The 19,627-nt window shown below is 36.0% G+C and overlaps 1 protein-coding gene across 2 annotated transcripts in view; it reads left to right on the top strand.

Moving 5' to 3' along the window:
• Positions 1-17,093, top strand: part of faxcb (failed axon connections homolog, metaxin like GST domain containing b) — a 48,291-nt gene extending 31,198 nt beyond the window's left edge. For both annotated transcript variants that reach the window (XM_030157984.1, XM_030157983.1), the window contains 3 exons: positions 1,085-1,302; positions 11,702-11,818; positions 14,365-17,093. In XM_030157984.1, the coding sequence (XP_030013844.1) occupies positions 1,085-1,302; positions 11,702-11,818; positions 14,365-14,684 (655 nt within the window). In that variant the 3' untranslated portion in view covers positions 14,685-17,093. The remainder of the gene's footprint in view (positions 1-1,084; positions 1,303-11,701; positions 11,819-14,364) is intronic.
• The last annotated feature ends 2,534 nt before the right edge of the window (positions 17,094-19,627 follow it).

The raw sequence follows: 19,627 nt of genomic DNA, 5'->3' as shown, positions 1-19,627 counted from the left end.
ATTTTAAAATGCATCCCGGTCAAAACACAGTATTCGAAATCTCTCTGACGGGACATTTCAGAGACAGTTTGACAGATTAGTGTTGCTAAATGACCCACATTTTTACTTTTTAATTAATTTTTGCTTTAGTTGGACCATAAAGGATTATCCAACACAAGTAGCTACTTTATTTTGAAATAAATGTTGGAATGACAATCAATTAAAGTTCGCTCTCTGACGGGACATTACTGTGTTTTGACCCATTCACAGAAGAAGAGCAATGTAAGGTGGGATCTTATGTTTAATAAGTAGAAAAAGGAAAACACAGACATGATACTATTTATACTGAGGGAGAGAAAAGTCCTAAGGTTGAATGTGGAAAATCCAGAGTCAAAGCCTCAGTTTTCTGCTCCGACATAAATCCATCAACAGGGCTGTGTATTGGCAAGAATCTGGCGATACGATACAAATCACAACACTAGGATCGGGATATGATATATCACGATATATCATGATACTGTTAAAAAGGAAACGTTTTGTTTGTTTCTTTTTTTAAATGATTATTTCCTTGAAAAATTGAATTACACCAGAAATATGTACAAATACTAAACACATTTTTATTTGATTGCAACAGGATCTAATGCTATATCACCAAATTTTCCTGCGTTAAAACGTAAATAATGTTTGACAAATGTTACAGTTTAAGATCCTGCTCAAATAATTTCTTTCTTTTTTTTGTATTGTACTTTTGGAGATGCACAATGAAGATGAATAAAAAAACTGATAAAAAAAAAAAGATCCTGTTCAAATGTTCATATTCTATTAGTTCAGAACTAACATCAGAACATTATTTTAGTTCAATCCCAACAAAGGAACTAACATTACTTAATAAATGAGTGTTAAATAATAATAAATAAAATATAAACAAAAAAACAAAAATGAACCTCCACAAAATCTGCATCTGAATAAATATCTAAAAATATTGATACAGTACTTTGTGATATTGATACAATATTGTAAAATGAAATATCACGATATATTGTAGAACCGATATTTTCTTACACCCCTATCCATCAAACTGACGCGGCGTCCTCTGTCTCCTCAGGACGATAGCCTACTGTCAGTGGGTGGACAACCTGGAGGAAACCCAGAAGCTCCTGTCCATGAGCGGCCCGCTGAGCGACACGCTGAAGTGGCTGCTGAGTCACCTGAACGGCAGCATGGTCCGCAGGGAGATGTACGGCCACGGCATCGGACGCTTCTCCAAGGAGGAGGTCTACGCCCTGATGGAGAAGGACATGAGGACGCTGGCCACGCTGCTGGGTAAGAGTCAACCAAAGACCTTTTATTGTCAACTGACTAGATGCACAGGACATACAGAGAGGGGAGATACCGTTTCTGTTCACCTTGGTAAATGCCAGGGAATTTTAACCCATAAAGACGAAGCTCGCTTTTGTGGCAGTTCCCCAATACGTTTTTCTTTTTTTTTTTTTTTTTTTTTTTTTTTTTTTTGTAATTATCTTTTTAAAATATTTTTTTCAATCAGCATTATCTTTGCATTTTACATCATGTACAGGGTGGGGAAGCAAAATTTACAATATTTTGAGGCAGGGATTGAAAGACAGTGTATGACCAATTAGTTTATTGAAAGTCATGAGAATTTTTTTGCCACAAGAAAATTGACATAATAGAAAATGTTTTTATTCTATGTGTCCTCCTTCTTTCTCAATAACTGCCTTCACACGCTTCCTGAAACTTGCGCAAGTGTTCCTCAAATATTGGGGTGACAACTTCTCCCATTCTTCTTTAATAGTATCTTCCAGACTTTCTCGTAATAGTTTTGCTCATAGTCATTCTCTTCTTTACATTATAAACAGTCTTTATGGACACTCCAACTATTTTTGAAATCTCCTTTGGTGTGACGAGTGCATTCAGCAAATCACACACTCTTTGACGTTTGCTTTCCTGATTACTCATATGGGCAAAAGTTTCTGAAAAGGTATGGATAATAGTGTTAGGTATGATTATGACATCAATATATGTTTGGTTTCAAAACAACGACGTAGTGCCTGCTGAGAAAAAACAACTAAATGTTCATTGTAAATTTTACTTCCCCACCCTGTACATGACTTCTATGTATGTAAAGAAAAATAACAAAAAAAACCCACAAAAACATATTCAAACAGGGGAGCATTGACAGAAATAGTAAAATGTACAAAGCAACCCAAAATATAGTTAAAGAGAATAAAAAAACAAGTAAAGTTCACATTCCATTCTTTTCCCCTGTATAAGATGAACATTGAACATTTAAAGTGTGTAGCACAAACCAAGGGTTTACATGGATCTATATGCACATTACTCTTATTGAGTAAAATCCGCTCTTAATAGTGTTATAAAATCAACCCAGTTCTTCCAGTAATTGTTGAATTTGTCTGAATCAAGTCTGACAGAGAAAGTCAACTTCTCCATCCTATAAATGTCATCTATAACCTCTATCCAGTCCTCCATTTTTGGTGCTTCCTTTTTTAGCCACTTCCTAGTGATGGCACATTTTTCATTCTTAAGTGATTTATCATCATTTATTGTAATATTATCTCCTTTATTTCATACTTATTTCAGTGAAAATCAGGTATTTTCCGACATGTCATTTTGCTAATCATGTAGCTGTTCATGAAAACTCATTTCAAAGTTGAAGGTTATTATATCAAAGCAGAGAAAACTGAATAAAAAATGACTTTTTCAGCAAAAATATCAATAAGTGAACATAGAAACAAGTATCTCCATCTACTGTCATTGATCCAACTCCATGGGTTTTACTGGTGAATCAATGTTGTAGAAGATGATGGTGTTTACACGGTAACTACAGAGCTTATGAATGTCCAAATGGGTCATATCTGATGACCATGAAAAGATAAATAACTGTATTTTACACCAATTATTTCCATGTATTGATAGGATTATTGGATCAACAGGTATTAAACAGTTTAGATCAGTAGATAGTTTTGGTTGTGGTTGGAAGTTTGGGTCTTTAGGGGTTAAAAAAAATAGCTGAAAAAAGAGGTAAAATAGTGTTGATACTGTAACAGTAATTAAGATAAACAGAATAGTATTAATTGGAGTTTTTTACAATCAGAAAAAACAAATGGAAGTTACTCCTCCTGCCTTTTGCACATGCATGTTTCTATGTACATCCTTATTTATTCATGTTTTTTTTGTTTGTCACATTAACCCTTCCATACACTGTATTATTCAAACTTATTTTTGCAGTAATATTTGCAATAATTACTCCTAATTAGCTGTTTTTGATCTAGTTATATCACTACAACACCAACATTTCTACATGGGTGGTCTGATTAATTAATAATTTTGTCTACATTATCAGATAATAAGTTATTATCGGATAATTGATATCACCACTGATGTGTAACATCCACTACAGTTACCTTTTAGATTCAGTTTTGCTACATCAATCACGTTTTCTTTTGGCTTTTGGACACTATACTAAAAATAAATTTATGATGATGTGTTTAAGATGTTTCACACTGTCTACTGAAATATTTTATTTATTTGTTTGTTTGTTTATTTAGCAGGGACAGTATACATCCATGAACCTTTCTGTAAATGTACCAGTATTAGCAAAAAAGCTATTTTTTAACTGTTGTCCCTGGGTAAGAAGTAAAAATTAGAAACATTGTGAACTAATGCTATGTAATGTGCAGGTGTAACCTTAATTTTTACAAACAGTATACACAGTTAAGCTTTAAGTATTAGTACAAACACCTGCAGAGACATTGGCACATGGGCAGGTGGTCATGCAGCACAAAACACAGAAAACCTGATTTTAGTGAAGATGAATATGAACAATTTACCTGGTTGCAAGTAGCTCTTGTGAGTGAGGCGCAGTAGTGCAGATTATCCGGACAAGCGGGAGAAAACATGCAAAATACAATGCAAAATAATCCAATTAGACACATTTAAGTCTCATTTGCGAGTAATAATGCCACTCAGTTTTATAATGATTCATGCATGAAAGCATTAATTATTATCTGTGTGAAATAAACAATATAAACTAAATAAAATAAAACTTTTTTTTTTTTAAATTTGCAAAACTCACTTCAGCTTCGGCATTTCATAACCTTGGGTGATTTCAAATCTTTTCTATCAAACTGTCTAACAGAAGTGTGTAAGTGCTATTCTTAAACTGGTTTTTAGCTTTTATGTTTCTAGTCATTTTGTGTTGTCTTAATTGTATGTAGTTTTATACTCTGTTAGTTCATTTGTATTGTACTGATGTGCCTCTTGGTCAGGTCTACGTCGAAAAAGAGATTTCATCTTAAGGGATTTCCTGGTTAGATAAAGGTTAAATAAATAAATAAAATAAATAAAAACAGACTGGTGAAATTAAAAGTACTGATAGTACAAGCTCTGAAATATACACAAAGGAGAAAAGTACGTTTTGTTTTTCCTCTTGTCTAACATTGTTACTTCACTTTGTTTTACATGTTTTTTGTCATAGTTTTCGTCATAATTTTCATGCTGTTTTGTTACGTTTGTGCAATTTTCACCAGTTGATTCACAGATTCTCTTTTCTCTGTGTTACTGTCAAATCCATTTGGGTTCAAATCAGGTTTAATGAGAGCAAAAATGTGTAATCAGTCCAAAATGCAATGACCCTAATTGTGAAAATGTGAGTAAAATGTGCAGATGGAGGGTTACAAGTATTTGTACTCAGTTACTTGTGTGTGATAATCAGATAATCTCTACAAACTATTACATTAAAATAATACAGAATCATTGTCTAGTGACTTCATTAAATACCGTCCAGTAATAAATTTAAGGGACTATCCAAATTCTGTTACATAATCTCACCACAAACTGGACTGTTTTTCTTGGAAAACATGCATGTGTAGTTTCAAATCCCTGAGCATTAGATTTATGTTTCCAAATGCATCAGACTGTATCACATGTATTTGGGCCTTAACTTTTGGGAATTATAGTGGAAGCTTTTTGTTTTTTCAGGACAGCTGTTACATTTTTAGAGAATAGTAGACGTATCTGTTATGTCTCGGCTCCACTCGGTTTGTTTTTGTATCTGCATGTAACATAGAACTTTATTTTTTACATGGGAACTTCTAGATCAGGACTGTTAAACCTGTGGGATGTATTTGTAAAGTGCGAAAATTACACTTAAGATATTAACAGTCAAGGGTGTCCAACTATTTTTAGTTCAGGTTCCACATACAGACCAATATGATCTCAGGTAAAACAATATCATAATAACCTATAAATAATGACTCCAAATTTTCCTCTTGGTTTAATGTGAAAAAATAATATTGCATTATGCTTATAAATCATGACAACTCCAAATTTTTCTGTTTTTTTTAAGTAAAAAACAAAAAAAAGTTAAATAATGAAAATATTTATATTAACAAATAAGAAAAGCACTCGGAGAGCGCAGACATCCGCCAAGACAGACCCCCCCGATCACCACCATAATTTAATCATTTGTTCCTTGCGCCAGTATCAACATTTCCTGAAAATTTCATGAAAATCCATCCATAACTTTTTGAGTTATCTTGCTAACAAACAAACAAACAAACACGCAAAAACACAGAAAGCAAAGTGATCACAGTACCTCCAGGCGGAGGTAAAAATCCTTTAAAGGGCTCATATTTTGTTAAATGGGACAGACCAGTACAGCCAACAGCCTGAAGTGGTTCATGTGCATTTAAAGGGCCAGCGCTCCAAACCACCTTTCTGGTGTCATTACTCAGAAATAGGGTTGAAGATGGACCTGTGGAGTTGAATGAATGAGGAATTCAGACCCAAGCAGAGCATTTACAGTTTATGGAGACTACAGGGAAATGTGGGAAAATGAAGAATTACATTTTTTTTTTAAAAAGAGCAAAATATCACTCCTTTAAAGGTAGGGTAGGAGATCCTGGAAAAATGGTTCGAGCAAGCTCCATTTTGAAAATACACAATTCAAAAATCCAAACCCCTTTCTTCAGATTTCCCCCGAAGCCACACCTCCAGAGTACCGGATTGTACGCGCAGAGGGGGGAGGGGGAGGGACAAATGGCAGTTGAGTTTGATAGACATATCACCATTCAATCATTTCGACGGGCTGGTTAAAATGATTGGATGGTGTTTTTTCAGTCCTTTCCATTCCATAAGTGACTAAATTTTTTTATTTTTGTGTTAGAGCATTTATTTAATTGGTTGCAGTCGGCATATGAAGGGGATTTTAAGCAATGTAGTAAAAAAAATGCTCCAGGAAAACATCTCCTACTCTGTCTTTAACAATAATATGTGAATAACCTGAACAAATATGACATATTTAACAACCTGAAATGTTTACAGAAAATTCAGTGCAATTCTAACAATATTCTGCCTATTACTAATTTTTTTTTGTGCCTTTTAGATCTGATCTGTAATGTACATGTATAAATGGTAAGTTGAAGTATAATATTGTTAATATCGCACTAATTTTTCTTCAGGAATTTCAATTTTTTCAGGTTATTCACATCTTTTTTGTATGGATATTTTGTAAATCTAAATATTTACATAATTTAATGTTATTTTTTGCACTAAAAAAGAGAAACATTTGGAGTTGTCATTAATTATAGGCTATAATATTATTATTTTACTGGTCTGACCCACTTCGGATCAAATTGGGCTGACTGTGGAACCTGAATTAAAATGAGTTTGACACCCCCTCCATTCTAGACGGTTGCATGTCATAACAAAATTAAAGAGGGAAGGAGAAAACATATTTTGCTGTATAATAAATTAGGATAGCATCTACTTATGGATTCATTCATACACGGTAGGTGGTTTCCATCTGTGAATTTACGGTGATCTCCATGTGTTGGTTTTTTTTTTGGTTTTTTTTTTTTATGGAGACGTAAAAGGGATGAATACAAACAAGAAAAGATGTGAAATTCAACTTTGCAGAGACAGTATCAGACTGGAACGTTCAGTCAGAAACAAACAGCCAGATGCTGAAAAGGAAAAAAGGATTTGCATCGATCTGTTTGTGCCATTTGAACGGACGGCCAATTGTTGTAAAATGGAAAGTTATTCCCAGAGTGAATGCATCAGTACACTCTGTAAACATACGGCTTCTCTTCTGACGCCTGCTGTTCCGCCAACGCTGCCAAAAGTGTGAGTTTAAACCTGTCGTTGCTGCCAGAAACGCAGTTCGAGCTGCTTCGAAATGGAATGAGTTTATTATGCAGAGAACTCTCTGAAGGGGAGGAGATGTGAGCTCACTGTGCGTGGTGTTTTGGCCACTGTTTCCTTCATATTTGAACAATATTTGAACTTGGTGCTGCTGTTGTTTTACCGTCTTTTCAGATTTTACATTTATAAAAGTAAAAACATTTGTAAAACAGTTCCAGGTTCGTGCAGATATTTAAAAGTTTTAAATTAGATATTCGATGAGATTAGATAGACCTTTAGTGAAAATAAGGTTCCGGTAGCAGCATGACATCACACACACGTACACATATAAGAAATATTATGAGAAGATGGATAGATAGGTAGATAGATAGATAGATAGATAGATAGATAGATAGATAGATAGATAGATAGATAGATAGATAGATAGATAGATAGATAGATAGATAGATAGATAGATAGATAGATAGATAGATAGATAGATAGATAGATAGATAGATAGATAGATAGATAGGTAGGTAGGTAGATGGGTAGGTAATTACTTATATTTTCAGGAAAATATATTTTGAAATGAGAAAAAAATTGTGAATGGAAAATTTTAGGAGTTTTATGAGTGTGAATGTTTGGAAAGTGACGGTTTTGTGCTGTCATTCTGGGTTCATTTTATAAACTCTCATAAATAAACTAAATTTATTCCAAATACATTGATATTTGACTATTATATTATTTATATCATATTCTAAACACAGTGTTTAAAATTAATAAATGCATATATCTATGCAAAATACATTTGAATATAATGTTAATATTACTTGTATGTTGTAAATATTGTAAAAAATAAAATAAAATTTTAAAAAATTGTATACGATATTGATAATTGAAATACAAAATGGTTAATTTGATATTTACTTTTGTTGCCCATCTGTGACGCTGCCATTTTTCAAAACTCTTGCTATTTAGGTATGATCAAATATTTTTTTCCTCTAACCAATTATTCGGTTGTAAAATAGAGGGTTTAACGTATACACTGAATACATTTTAGGATGAAAATGTCGGAGGAATTTCACTTTTGACAACTTGGTAATTCTTGTAAAAAATAGATGTTAATTTTTTTGTCATTCTGTGACGCAGTAGTTTTTGATATTTTTCATTTAAAAATATTTGAAACTAAATTTTGCCCTTTGAGTCTGTTTAAGATGGCATTTAGATCTTTACAATTATGTGTAATATTTGTCATAAACTTGTCTGGTTCGAAAGTTATGAATCAAAAAGTAGTGGGCGGTCCATCTGTGACGCCCTTGACCTCGCCCTTCAGTGAATCATAGAACAGAATAAACAAAGCACAGACACTGACATTTCAGAAATCATCATCATCATCATACGCACACTGTTGGTTGGAGCAGCTTAATGCGGTCAAAAACAGTAAATAAACAGGTGCCCTACAACCCTAACTCATTCATCAGCCTAATGGCATTGGGAATAAATGAGTTTGTGTATCTATTTGTTCTCCTCTGAGGTGGGTTGTATCGTCTCCCTGATGGCATTAGGGTGAATCTATAGTCGTGGAAAAAATGATTAGACCATCAAAAGTCACCAAAAATAATGGTTATGCAATCCAGTGCTAACTCCTGTGTGTATCATGTGACTAAAACAGACAGAAAAGGAAACATGGAATGCCTTAAAGCACTGTTTTTGTCAGTACAATGACATAGATATTGATGCAAGAACTGAAGTGATTTTGGTTTTTATCAAGAAAACATGTTAAATGGATAGATATGAGCTCTGAAATTAAACTACTATAAGCTATTTTTGTTGTTATCATTATATCCGTCCAAACAAATGTACCTTTAATTGTACCAGACATTAAAATGAACAAGAAACTGAAGAAAACCAGGGATGGTCTAATAATTTTTTTCTACGACTGTATCTTTGAGGACGTGGTCTGGTTGTTCTAGGATCCTCCTGTCTGTCTGTCTGTCTGTCTGTCTGTCTGTCTGTCTGTCTGTCTGCACCAGCTGCTTCTTCCATAAAGAATTCAGGTCTTTTTGTTGAGCTCCTATGACTTTGAATGAATGAATGAATGAATTAAATCTTTATTTTGAACATGTAGATAGTGAAATCAAAACAAAAATCAACCAACAAAACATAAGTGCTGGTGCATAAATGATTGATAAGCAAACAACAAAAAATAAATAAATAATAGTAAGAATAAGAATAATAAGAATATAAATTTGGATTTTGGATTTGGACCCTAATGATGCTGCTGAGACTGTTTTTTGCTTTCACAGACAGCCTATTATAAAAGCAAATATATCAATAAAAAACCAGTAAAAACTACATAAAAATAGAAAAAGTTCAGCTTCTGCAGCAGGTGGTTCTTTATTGACCTCTCTTGACCAGTGACTCTGTGTTGTTGTCGAATCTGAGCTGAGAATCAAACAAAGTACCGAGGTATTTGTACAAGTCCACAATTTGGATGTCCTCACCATGAACACTTGTAGGTCCAGACTCAGACTTCTTCTTTCTAAAACCAGTAATAAAAAGAAAGTAGAAACAGTCTGAATAACTGCTGTTGTGTGGATTTGTTACTGGTATTATTTGGGCTGTTGTCATTTATGATATTCTATTCATGTTTTTTCTTATTTTCCTCATTTAATAGGTCTTATTTATTTTATTTTATTATATATTTTTTTTGCTATTTGTTTGTTTTTCTGTCTTTCTGCCCAGTTTACTCAGTTCTTGTTCCAGTTATTATTACCATTATAATTATCACCATGGTTATTATTGTTAGTATTGTTGATATTTTCTTGTGAGGGTCTTCGCCACCTTCTTCTTCCTGTTTTTCCCTCCTTCACTCTCTCCTTCTCTTCTCCCCCTTTCTTTTCCTTCCCCCCTGTTCCTTCATGTCAGGTCCGGCAATGAAATGTGGTTCAACGAAATTCATAATAAAGACAGTAGAATATCATAGGGAGCCTCATATACTTTATGACGTTTCCCTCGGCAAAATAAATTTGTTCAGCACAAAAAGGCAGTCAGACTACCATTCTGCTGTTATGATGATGGACGCAAGTAAAAAAAATAAATAAAAGAAAATGAAGAGATATGGCAACAAATGTACCTTCTCTGCAGTCTTGCTGTCCTTGAAATATCTTAAAATATCTTATATCGACTTTTATTAAATGAAGACCCTGGTGCTACAAGTACTGAAGTAAAAAAAAAAAAAAGTCTGTTTACAAATATTTATAGGGTTATGTCAGTGTTTTTCAACCTTGGGGTCGGGACTCCATGTGGGGTCGCCTGGAATTCAAATGAGGTCACCTGAAATTTCTAGTAATTGAAGAAAAAAAAAAAACAACAACTTACTAATAAAAAATCTATGTTGAGTTGACAGAGACAATCCCAATCCATAAAAGACAAACTGAGTCTGAAACTGCAGCACTGTGGTTCTGTGTATCTGTCAAATGTTCATTGTGGTCAGTTTCAGATGCTGCAGCTCTTTCATAATTCATAGTTTGAGTTCTTGTTTGTTCAGTATTAATTGTCAGCCTTGTAAATCCAAGCCATGGTTATTATCATTAACTAAAACTAATGAAATGACGAAAACTAGAATTGAAAAAACATTTTCGTTAACTGAAATAAATAAAAACTATAATTAAAAGAAAAAACAATAACCAACTGAAACTGTATTGTGCGCTTATAAAACTAACTAAAACGTATAAAACTTATGGATAAAATTCCCTTCGTTTTCGTCTTTGTCAACGTTGGATTGATACGAAATCAATTTCTTTCACTCTAGCAATTTTAGCTAGCGGCACCATACGACACTTCACGGTCCGTCGATTGTCGTCACTTGTGGTTTACAGTCGTCTTCTGGTCCTCACTCTACCTGGAAACATGGAGACTAAAGTTGGGAGAAAACAGCAGAGTCCTGTCTGGGATGTACTTGAATACAACGGCGAAGAAGATAAAAGATATGAAAAAAATAAAATTAATACTAAAACTAAGCATTTACAAAAAAAAAAAGAGAAAACTAATAAAAACTAGCCAACCTGCTCTAAAAGCTAATTAAAACTAACTGAATTAGAGAGAAAAAAAAGTCAAAACTAAATAAAACTAAACTATAATGAAAAATCCAAAACTATTATAACCTTGATCCAAGCTGGACTGACTGTACATATCCTGACCAAGGAAAATCAAATATAAAATTCTCACTTTGTACAGTAATCTACACCTGGCTTTTCTGCCTCCGTCCATAATAATATACATTATATCGACTAAATGTCATCTAAAATTAACGTTTATTTGCAACGTAGTATAACAAACTATTACTTGGTCAAAAACAAATTAATTTTAGCAAAGAAATCAAGCAATAAATTTGTGATGTTAAAATGGGGTCATGAGCCAAAAAAGGTTGGGAACCACTGAGTTAAGTTAAAAAGAAAAAAGAAACTATCAGATGCGTTCCAGTAGCTTATGTAACAGAAGAACAGCACAATGACCTGAAATATAAACGGTGTAAATCTGTCTTCATCCTCTGTAGGTGATAAGAAGTACTTCATGGGCTCTAAAATCTCAACTCTAGACGCCACCGTGTTCGGACACCTGGCCCAGGCCATGTGGACTCTACCAGGGACACGACCAGAGCAGCTCATCAAAGGTCAGTGGGTCTGATCCATAACACACACACACACACAGTATCTGCATTCACCTGGTATTGACATGTTCAGGCCACTAGATGTCAGAGATGTTCTACTGTGGGGCAGTGAAGTCGAAGGTTTGGATTGAGTCAGTTTTATTTATTTATTTATTTATTTATTTAGCACAACAACAAATCAAACATTAGGACAAACAAAGAAACAAATTGTGCAGGTGAGATCATAAAACCCTGTGGGGCTTATAAAATTAATCTCACCTTATTACAACATTAGCTCAAAGCAGGGGTGTCAAACTAATTTTAGTTCAGGGGCCACATTCAGCCTCATATGATCTAAAGTGGGCCGGACCAGTAAAATAATATAAATAATAGGATAAGAACTTAGAAATAATGTCTACTCCAAAGTTTTCTCTATGTTTTTGAGTGAAAAAAGTAAAATTCCATTATGAAAACGTTTCCACCTACGAACCGTACTTTAACATAATTTGAACAAATATGAACAACCTGAAAATTCTTCAGAAAAAAAGGGCATTGTTAACAATTTTACGCCTCAGTGCATCACAACTTAAAGATTTAGTAAAAGGCAAAATGTTGTTAAAATTCCACATACTTCTCTTAAGACATTTCAGAGTGTTCATATTTGTTCAGGATATTCATATTTTTGTAAAAGGATAGTCTGTAAATGTAACTTTTTTTTTCTAATTAAATTTTTTTTACGTTAAAAAAAATAAAATAAAATAAAATTTGCAGTTTTCATTATTTATAGGTTATTATGATAATATTTTACTAGTCTGATCCACTTTAGATTGAATTGACCTAAAATGATTTCAACATTCTTGATTATTAATATCTTCAATGTAATGTTTGTATTTCACAAATTCATCCCAGGGGCCGGATTGGACCCTTTGGTGGGCCAATTTTGGCCCCTGGGCCACATGTTTGATACCTGTGGCTTATAGAATGACAGTAGGAATAAAACAATGACATACAAAGTACAACAAAAATATAAACAGAGAATAAAAGAAAAAGAGTATGTGTAAGTGTGTGTAAGGGTGGGAGAGTGTGTGTATGAAAAATATTTAAATTTGTTGAATCAGATATGTCCTAAGCCTAAACTTAAACTAAGTGAAGTTGACTAAGATGCGATTTGAATATAAGTTTGTAACAATGAGTCTGTTTACGTAACCATTAAAATCCAAGAACCCCTCTATCTCGTACTAAATTAAAAAATGATCGGGTTTCCTGGTGTGTCCACACATACCGTGACATGTTTCGTCTTCTTCACTTGTAATGTATGTCAACATCTGTTTTTTTGATTCACCTGACTCTAGTTGCGAAAAAGGTCTTTCCATTGCAGTTTTGTGTGATATTCCATTTGCGCAACACCCGAAAAACCACCTCTTTCCAGCGCAAAAACTTTTAATTGAAAAATTTAGACTTTTGGCGAAATTGTCGTTTTTCCATCAGGTACATTTTTATGCACAAGTTATATTTGCACAATTTAAGGGTCAGTGGCAAAGCAACTAGTTTGTCCTCTGGGGCAGTGAAACTTCCTGCTGTTTCTAATGTCGTGTTTCCACTACATGGAACCGGCTCAACTCGGCTCGACTCGACTCGACTCGACTCGGGTACCAGGTCCTATTCCTGGAGACTGTTTCCATTACAGGATACTACTGACTTTACAGTACCTGGATGTCATAGCGATGCAACACGTTACTTCCGTGTCGTCTGCTCAGAGAGTTGCTGATAAACTCGCTTGTTGCGTGTTGTCTCGTCAAACTCATACTGAATTTTTACATCTGAACCTCCTCGACAAACCACAGTGTAGTTTTACAGGCTGTCATCATGTGGATTAACCTACCGCTATATTTACTGTCAACTTCCGCATCTGTTTTTTTGTAAAACAGTGGGTCACTGAGACAACTCTCTGGAACCTTGGTGGAGGTGATACCAAAAAACTAGTACTGGGTACCAGATTCCAGGTCCTTTTCGTAATGGAAATGCAAAAAGGCCGAATTGAGTGGAGTCGAGCCGGTACCACATAGTAGAAATGCGGCAAAAGTCTAGCCTCATCATAACCTAATATGGATGTGAAAGAGGTCTTATTCTGAAAGGTCAAATCTGCAGAAACACTTAAGTAAACATTATTCTGTGTCTTTTTTGTTTTCTTAATATCACTGCTATACTCGCCGCTGTGTCCTGACGTGTCCTAGTTTGGTTTAACTTGTGGCTTGTGTATTCTTCCACAGAGGACATGGTGAAGGAGAGGTTGAACAGAGAAAGGGGGGAATATGATGATTACTGTAAACTTCCACATCTGTTTTTTGTAAAACAGTGGGTCACAGAGACAACTCTGACCAATCAGTGCTCTGCAGTGTTTAGATGCCATGATTTAGTATCTGGTCCTCAGTCCTGGGACCTTGGTGGAGGTGATACCAAAAAACTAGTACTGGGTACCGGATTCCAAGTCCTTTATCGTAATGGAAATGCAAAAAGGGCATAACTGTTACAAACGGGGCATGACTGTTTCTGTTGTGGTTCCTTCACAGGTGAGCTGATCAACCTGGCCATGTTCTGCGAGCGCATGCGGAGAAGGTTCTGGCCCGAGTGGTTCGTGGACGTGGAGGATCTTTACTACGACGGCGACTGCGAGAGTAGCGGCGGCCGAGGCTCGCCCACGGGCCTGCTGGATCTCGGCCTGTTCTCCAGGACTGACACTCTGGACGACAGCGAGGCCAGCAGCCGCTCGGCCGGACGTACGCACACACACTCGGACTCGGACCACTCGCTGTTCGACTCGGACGTGGGCACGGGCTCTGACAATGACATTCAGCTTAAAGAGGAGTTAATGCCAGACCTGGAGGTTTGACCTGAGGATTGGCTGACACGTACAGACTGACAGCTGCTGTTGTTTTGTTCGATAAATCCAGATAGAACAGCCTGTCCACCAAACAGCTCCAACGGCTGAAGACACTACTCACAATGTTACAGTTTTCAAGACGGACACCGGGCGTTTATATGCCGAGCATATGAACCGGACCTCAGAAAACACATAGTACAGTGTGGTTTTTTTTCCTCTTCCTGTTACGTCACAGCTGTCTCCGTGGCAGCTTCTCTTTGCCTTATTTGTCTTGTCCTAAGATACAGAAACCGGAGTATAAGGTGAACAGAGAGGAAACATCCCGTCGTATGAAGGTGCACAGACAACAGACGAGTGTTACAGGGAAGACAGGTGGCACTTCGCTTGCAATGAAACGATGCAACTAATCACCACTCTGCCATGTGTCTTTAACGCACAAATCCATTCAAACAGGTGGAGATTGATCATGTGGCTAAAAGGAACAGCTGCTATGTCTCAGCTGTTAACCATTCACATGCTGAAGATGAACCACGTTTGACACTGAGTGCTGCTCCATGTCATCCTCACGTCATTTCCTTTACGCTTCCGTTCGCCTCCATCCAACCTCCACCTCAGTCAGTGCATTAACCGGTCGGCCTATGGATTAGACGTCAGAGGGACAGACAAGCAGATTCGTGCCTGTTTCATTTAGTATCATCCTTATTTACTCCCCCTGAGTCTTAAATATTTGGTGTGGAGTTTTGGTTGCTCATTTTAACATCCCTTTGGTGATATGCAGTCCTAACATTAGACCACTAGATGGTGGTAGAAACCAGCCTGACGCCTCCTCCATCCTGGAACATCAAGGTCATTCCACCCTGAAGGACCAGCTGCATGTCTCAGTCCATCTCAGACCAGAATACTCCTCCTTCAGTCCTGAACTTTAGTATCGTGGTTCCCATTCATTGGTGACCCGTCTTGTGCACAATTAGGTTCATCCAAGTGTTTCGTGTGTGTAGGTGTGATGTGCGAATGCATGCGTACCTTCATACTGCGACTGAGTGCAGCTACAAATCAGCCTTAGTGCTCAGACTAAAGACAAGGGTTAAAGTGATGAGTTTGCTTTTACCCGGCAACTTCTTTTGTTGTAATATAATTTAATATCAGTGCCACTTAAATATTCTTTCTATATGAACCTATGTGTCAGATACACACACATATATATATATTTTTTTGTTAATCTTTTTTTCTTTTTGCTCTCAAAGAGAGACTATTTTTGCACTAGTGGAAATTTATTTTCACTTTTATTTCAATGAGAGCAGTCTGCTGTGGAAGTACAGAGTAGTCAAAATGAATGGGAAAACCTAACTGTGTTTATCATTAATGCAGGACTCTTACGTGTCAGATGATGATTGTGTCGTGAAGAGGAAGGTGCTGCTTGTGTTAGACGTGTGGATGTGAATGTTAGAGGTGGTGAATGTCATGGGCGCTCACCACCGATGATCTAAACAGAGACAGAGTCAGAACACCAAAAGAAACAGGACTGAACTCCGTTGGATTAAAAACCTCCGATTATAACATGGACCAAAATGTCTGAAAAGTGTTTAGCTTTCTCTGTTCAGGTTGTTGTAAGTGCTCATAACCTGCTCGTGGCAATATGATGGCTGTAAAATAGACTGTGGTACGTTTAGATGGAAACGTGACTGAAATTAAAGGGTCAGGTCACTGAAATTATTCTCTCTGACAGTGTGTAGCCATGCAATCAGTGTGGTTTTATGTGGTTTTACAATACGGATCCTTAGATTTCAGCCTCCATTCTAACAGAGCAAGGAAACGCACTGAGTAATCACATACAAAATGAAATGTTTCAATGTGATAAAAGCTAGAACTAATATTGCACCTTTATTTATTTATTTATTTTTTTGTCACTCACTTTTTGTTGGTTTTTCTTTTTTTCCCACCCATTTAACATTTTACACTGATACAACAGACTGAAATGAAAGGGAAATAGATAAATAAACACAAGAAAATCAAAAGTAAAAAAACAAAACAATAGAGTACTGTCAGTTTTTGTTATACAGGATATGCTGTTACATAATAAATCTTTCCAGGTGAGATAAGGCCTAGGTCAGGACAATAAAATATTCAGACATTTACAATAATACATTGTGGTGTCAGAAAACAAATCCCTTAAGTTGTCATAGGAATAACCGAGAAGACACCTTACACCTTAAATTTAGAAAGATAGGGGACACTTTCTTGTACATCCTCTGCTTCCTTCAGGGTTTACAAGACTCTAAAATATCTTAAATGTTCAGCAATAAGAAAACTATGGTGATAAAGGCAGTAGTTATGAAGTGCAAGAGCAGGAAATACTGCAGATACTGTAAAAAAACAAAAAAACAAAACACCAGCAAAACCCCCAAATTGTTCTGAATTCACATCAGGACCATCATCATCATCATCAAGCCTCAGCATTTAGATCAACTGCATTCACACCGGTTTTAAAAAGTCTAATTTAACTTAATGAAACCTACAGAAACCAAATTTGATATGATTTGATGATAAAATACTGTCGCACATTACCTTTTGGATAGTTTAGTGTCATATTTACTCATTAATTGAGGGTAATTTATTGTGATTGCAGGTCAGAAAAATGTAAACCAGTTTACATATGCAGGAAATACATCTGTGATGCTCATATGTTGAAGGCAACTGCTATCGTTAAAACCGACATTTGTCTTTGAGCGTGTTCATTTGTACCTCTGAGCTGAGGTTTATGACAGATGAGTTAATTTTAACCCGTTCAACAGTGGTTCTCAACATTTTTTGGCTCGTGACCCCATTTTAACATCATGAACTTCTAGCAACCCCGGACATTCAAAACAGAGACTTTTTTTTTTGTTAAAATTAATTTGTTTTTGAGCATTTGAGCACAAAGGTGGAATTTTATTTTCCTTGGTCAGAATGTGTACAGTCAGTCCAGCTTGGATTTACAAGGCTGACAATTAATACTGAACAAACAAGAACTCAAACTATGAATTATGAAAGAGCTGCAGCATCTGAAACTGACCACAATGAACATTTGACAGATAAACAGAACCACAGTGCTGCAGTTTCAGACTCACCATTTGTCATGTCTTTTATGGATTGGGATTGTCTCTGTCAACTCACCATATATTTTTAATTAGTAAGTTCCTATTTTTAATTTTTTTAGCAATTACTAGAAATTTCAGGCGACTCCATTTGAATTCCAGGTGACCCCACGTACAGAGGATAATGTCATAATAAATGGTGATAAATAACTTAAGAAAAGCTAAAAATAGAGAAAAAAATATTTTTGGAACTGCTGCAAATGTAGCACTGGGTCTTTATGGGTTAGACATTTTAGATCAGGAGATGCTTCTGGTTACCGGTGGATGTTTGGGTCTTTAAGGGTTAAGTTACAGCTCCAAAAAAGGAGTCTGAATTACCCAGTAGAAGTGAGGGAAACACTAATTTCTAGAAGAAAATATTGCACTTTAATAATCTCTTCAGTCATCATAAATTAAACTAGTTTCCCCTCTGTTGTACCAGAGTGAGGCACGTATCTTAAACCATAAAGACCCAAGCATCCACCGTCGACATAAACCATCTACTGATCTCAACTGCTCATCCACTAATCCTATCAATCCATGTCAATAATTGGTGTAAAATACAGTTTGTTGTCTTTTCATGGTCATCAGATTTGGCCCATATGGATGTTCAGAGGCTCCGTAGTTACCATGGAAACACTGTCATCTTCTACAACATTGATTCACCAGTAAAACCCATGGAGTTGGATCAATGACAGTGGATGGACATACTGGGTTTATGTTCAGTTAATAAGAAATTAGACTGAAAAAAAAAAACACTGTTTCTTCATTTTTTTCTGTTTTGATATAATGACCTTCTGAGCTTACTGAGAGGTTTTATGAACATCTACATGATCAGTCAGTTAAATATGGGAAACTAGATGATTTCCACTAGAAAAAATGCAAAATCCAGAGGATAATATTATAACAAATGGTGATAAATCACCTAGGCAAGGTTAAATAGAGAGAAAACTTCATTTGGTAACTGCTACAAAAATCACACTGGGTCCTTAAAGGTTAAAAAAACCCTAAAAACCTCAGCATATGAAACCAAACTGATCTGTATGTGACCACAAACCTTTTTGCTAAAACTGACAAACATATGATCTCTGTTGTAGTTTGAGTGAAATGACCCTTTGGCGTCAGTTGGAGTCAGAAGGCCACAGTTGGATCCAGTATCTGGGACTCAGACTCTAGAAACAACCTCCTTCCATCATGTCGTCCTGTGGTTTGCATCCCGGTCGTGTGCTTTTCAGTCTCCTCATCCGGTCTGGATGTCCTACACAGATGAACTGCTGTAATCAAGCCATATTAAAACTACGTGTCTTGTTACTGGAACCATGTCATGGCATTACTGCTGGGGTAATGTAAATACTGTATGTATGACAAAGTGTACCATACTGACTGACTGATCAAACTACCTTGGATGTGCAGTCCTTAACTGGAGTGACTGGATGATTTCAATAAAGAATAGCTGTTACAGTTTTAACGATGATGCTATTGTATGTCTGATTTCTAGCGATGTGTCCGATACTCAGCATCTGTACTTGTACTCGTACTCGTAAAAGTACTCCAATACAACTGCACCGATACCACTTATGGCAGTGTGACATCTGCAGTTAAGTGCAGCAGGTACGTGAAGGAGTAATGTCAGCAGTGTGGAGATTTAACTAAATAAATGACAGTGGCAAAAGTAACGCTGACTGAAAGTAACGTTAAAGACACAGACGGATACGGACGGACAGTGCTGTCCATCTTCTGCGTGCATTCCATCTATTTTCCAGGTACTTGCGGATGCGTACCCAGATGGAGAATACCACCGGGAACCATGGAGGTAGCGGATCTTTGCACTGTAAGCCC

This window comes from Sphaeramia orbicularis, chromosome 16 (assembly GCF_902148855.1).
Source record: "Sphaeramia orbicularis chromosome 16, fSphaOr1.1, whole genome shotgun sequence".
Classification (NCBI taxonomy): domain Eukaryota; kingdom Metazoa; phylum Chordata; class Actinopteri; order Kurtiformes; family Apogonidae; genus Sphaeramia; species Sphaeramia orbicularis.
The sequence above is the reverse complement of the archived record's forward strand: the minus strand, read 5'-3'. Positions and strand labels throughout refer to the sequence as shown.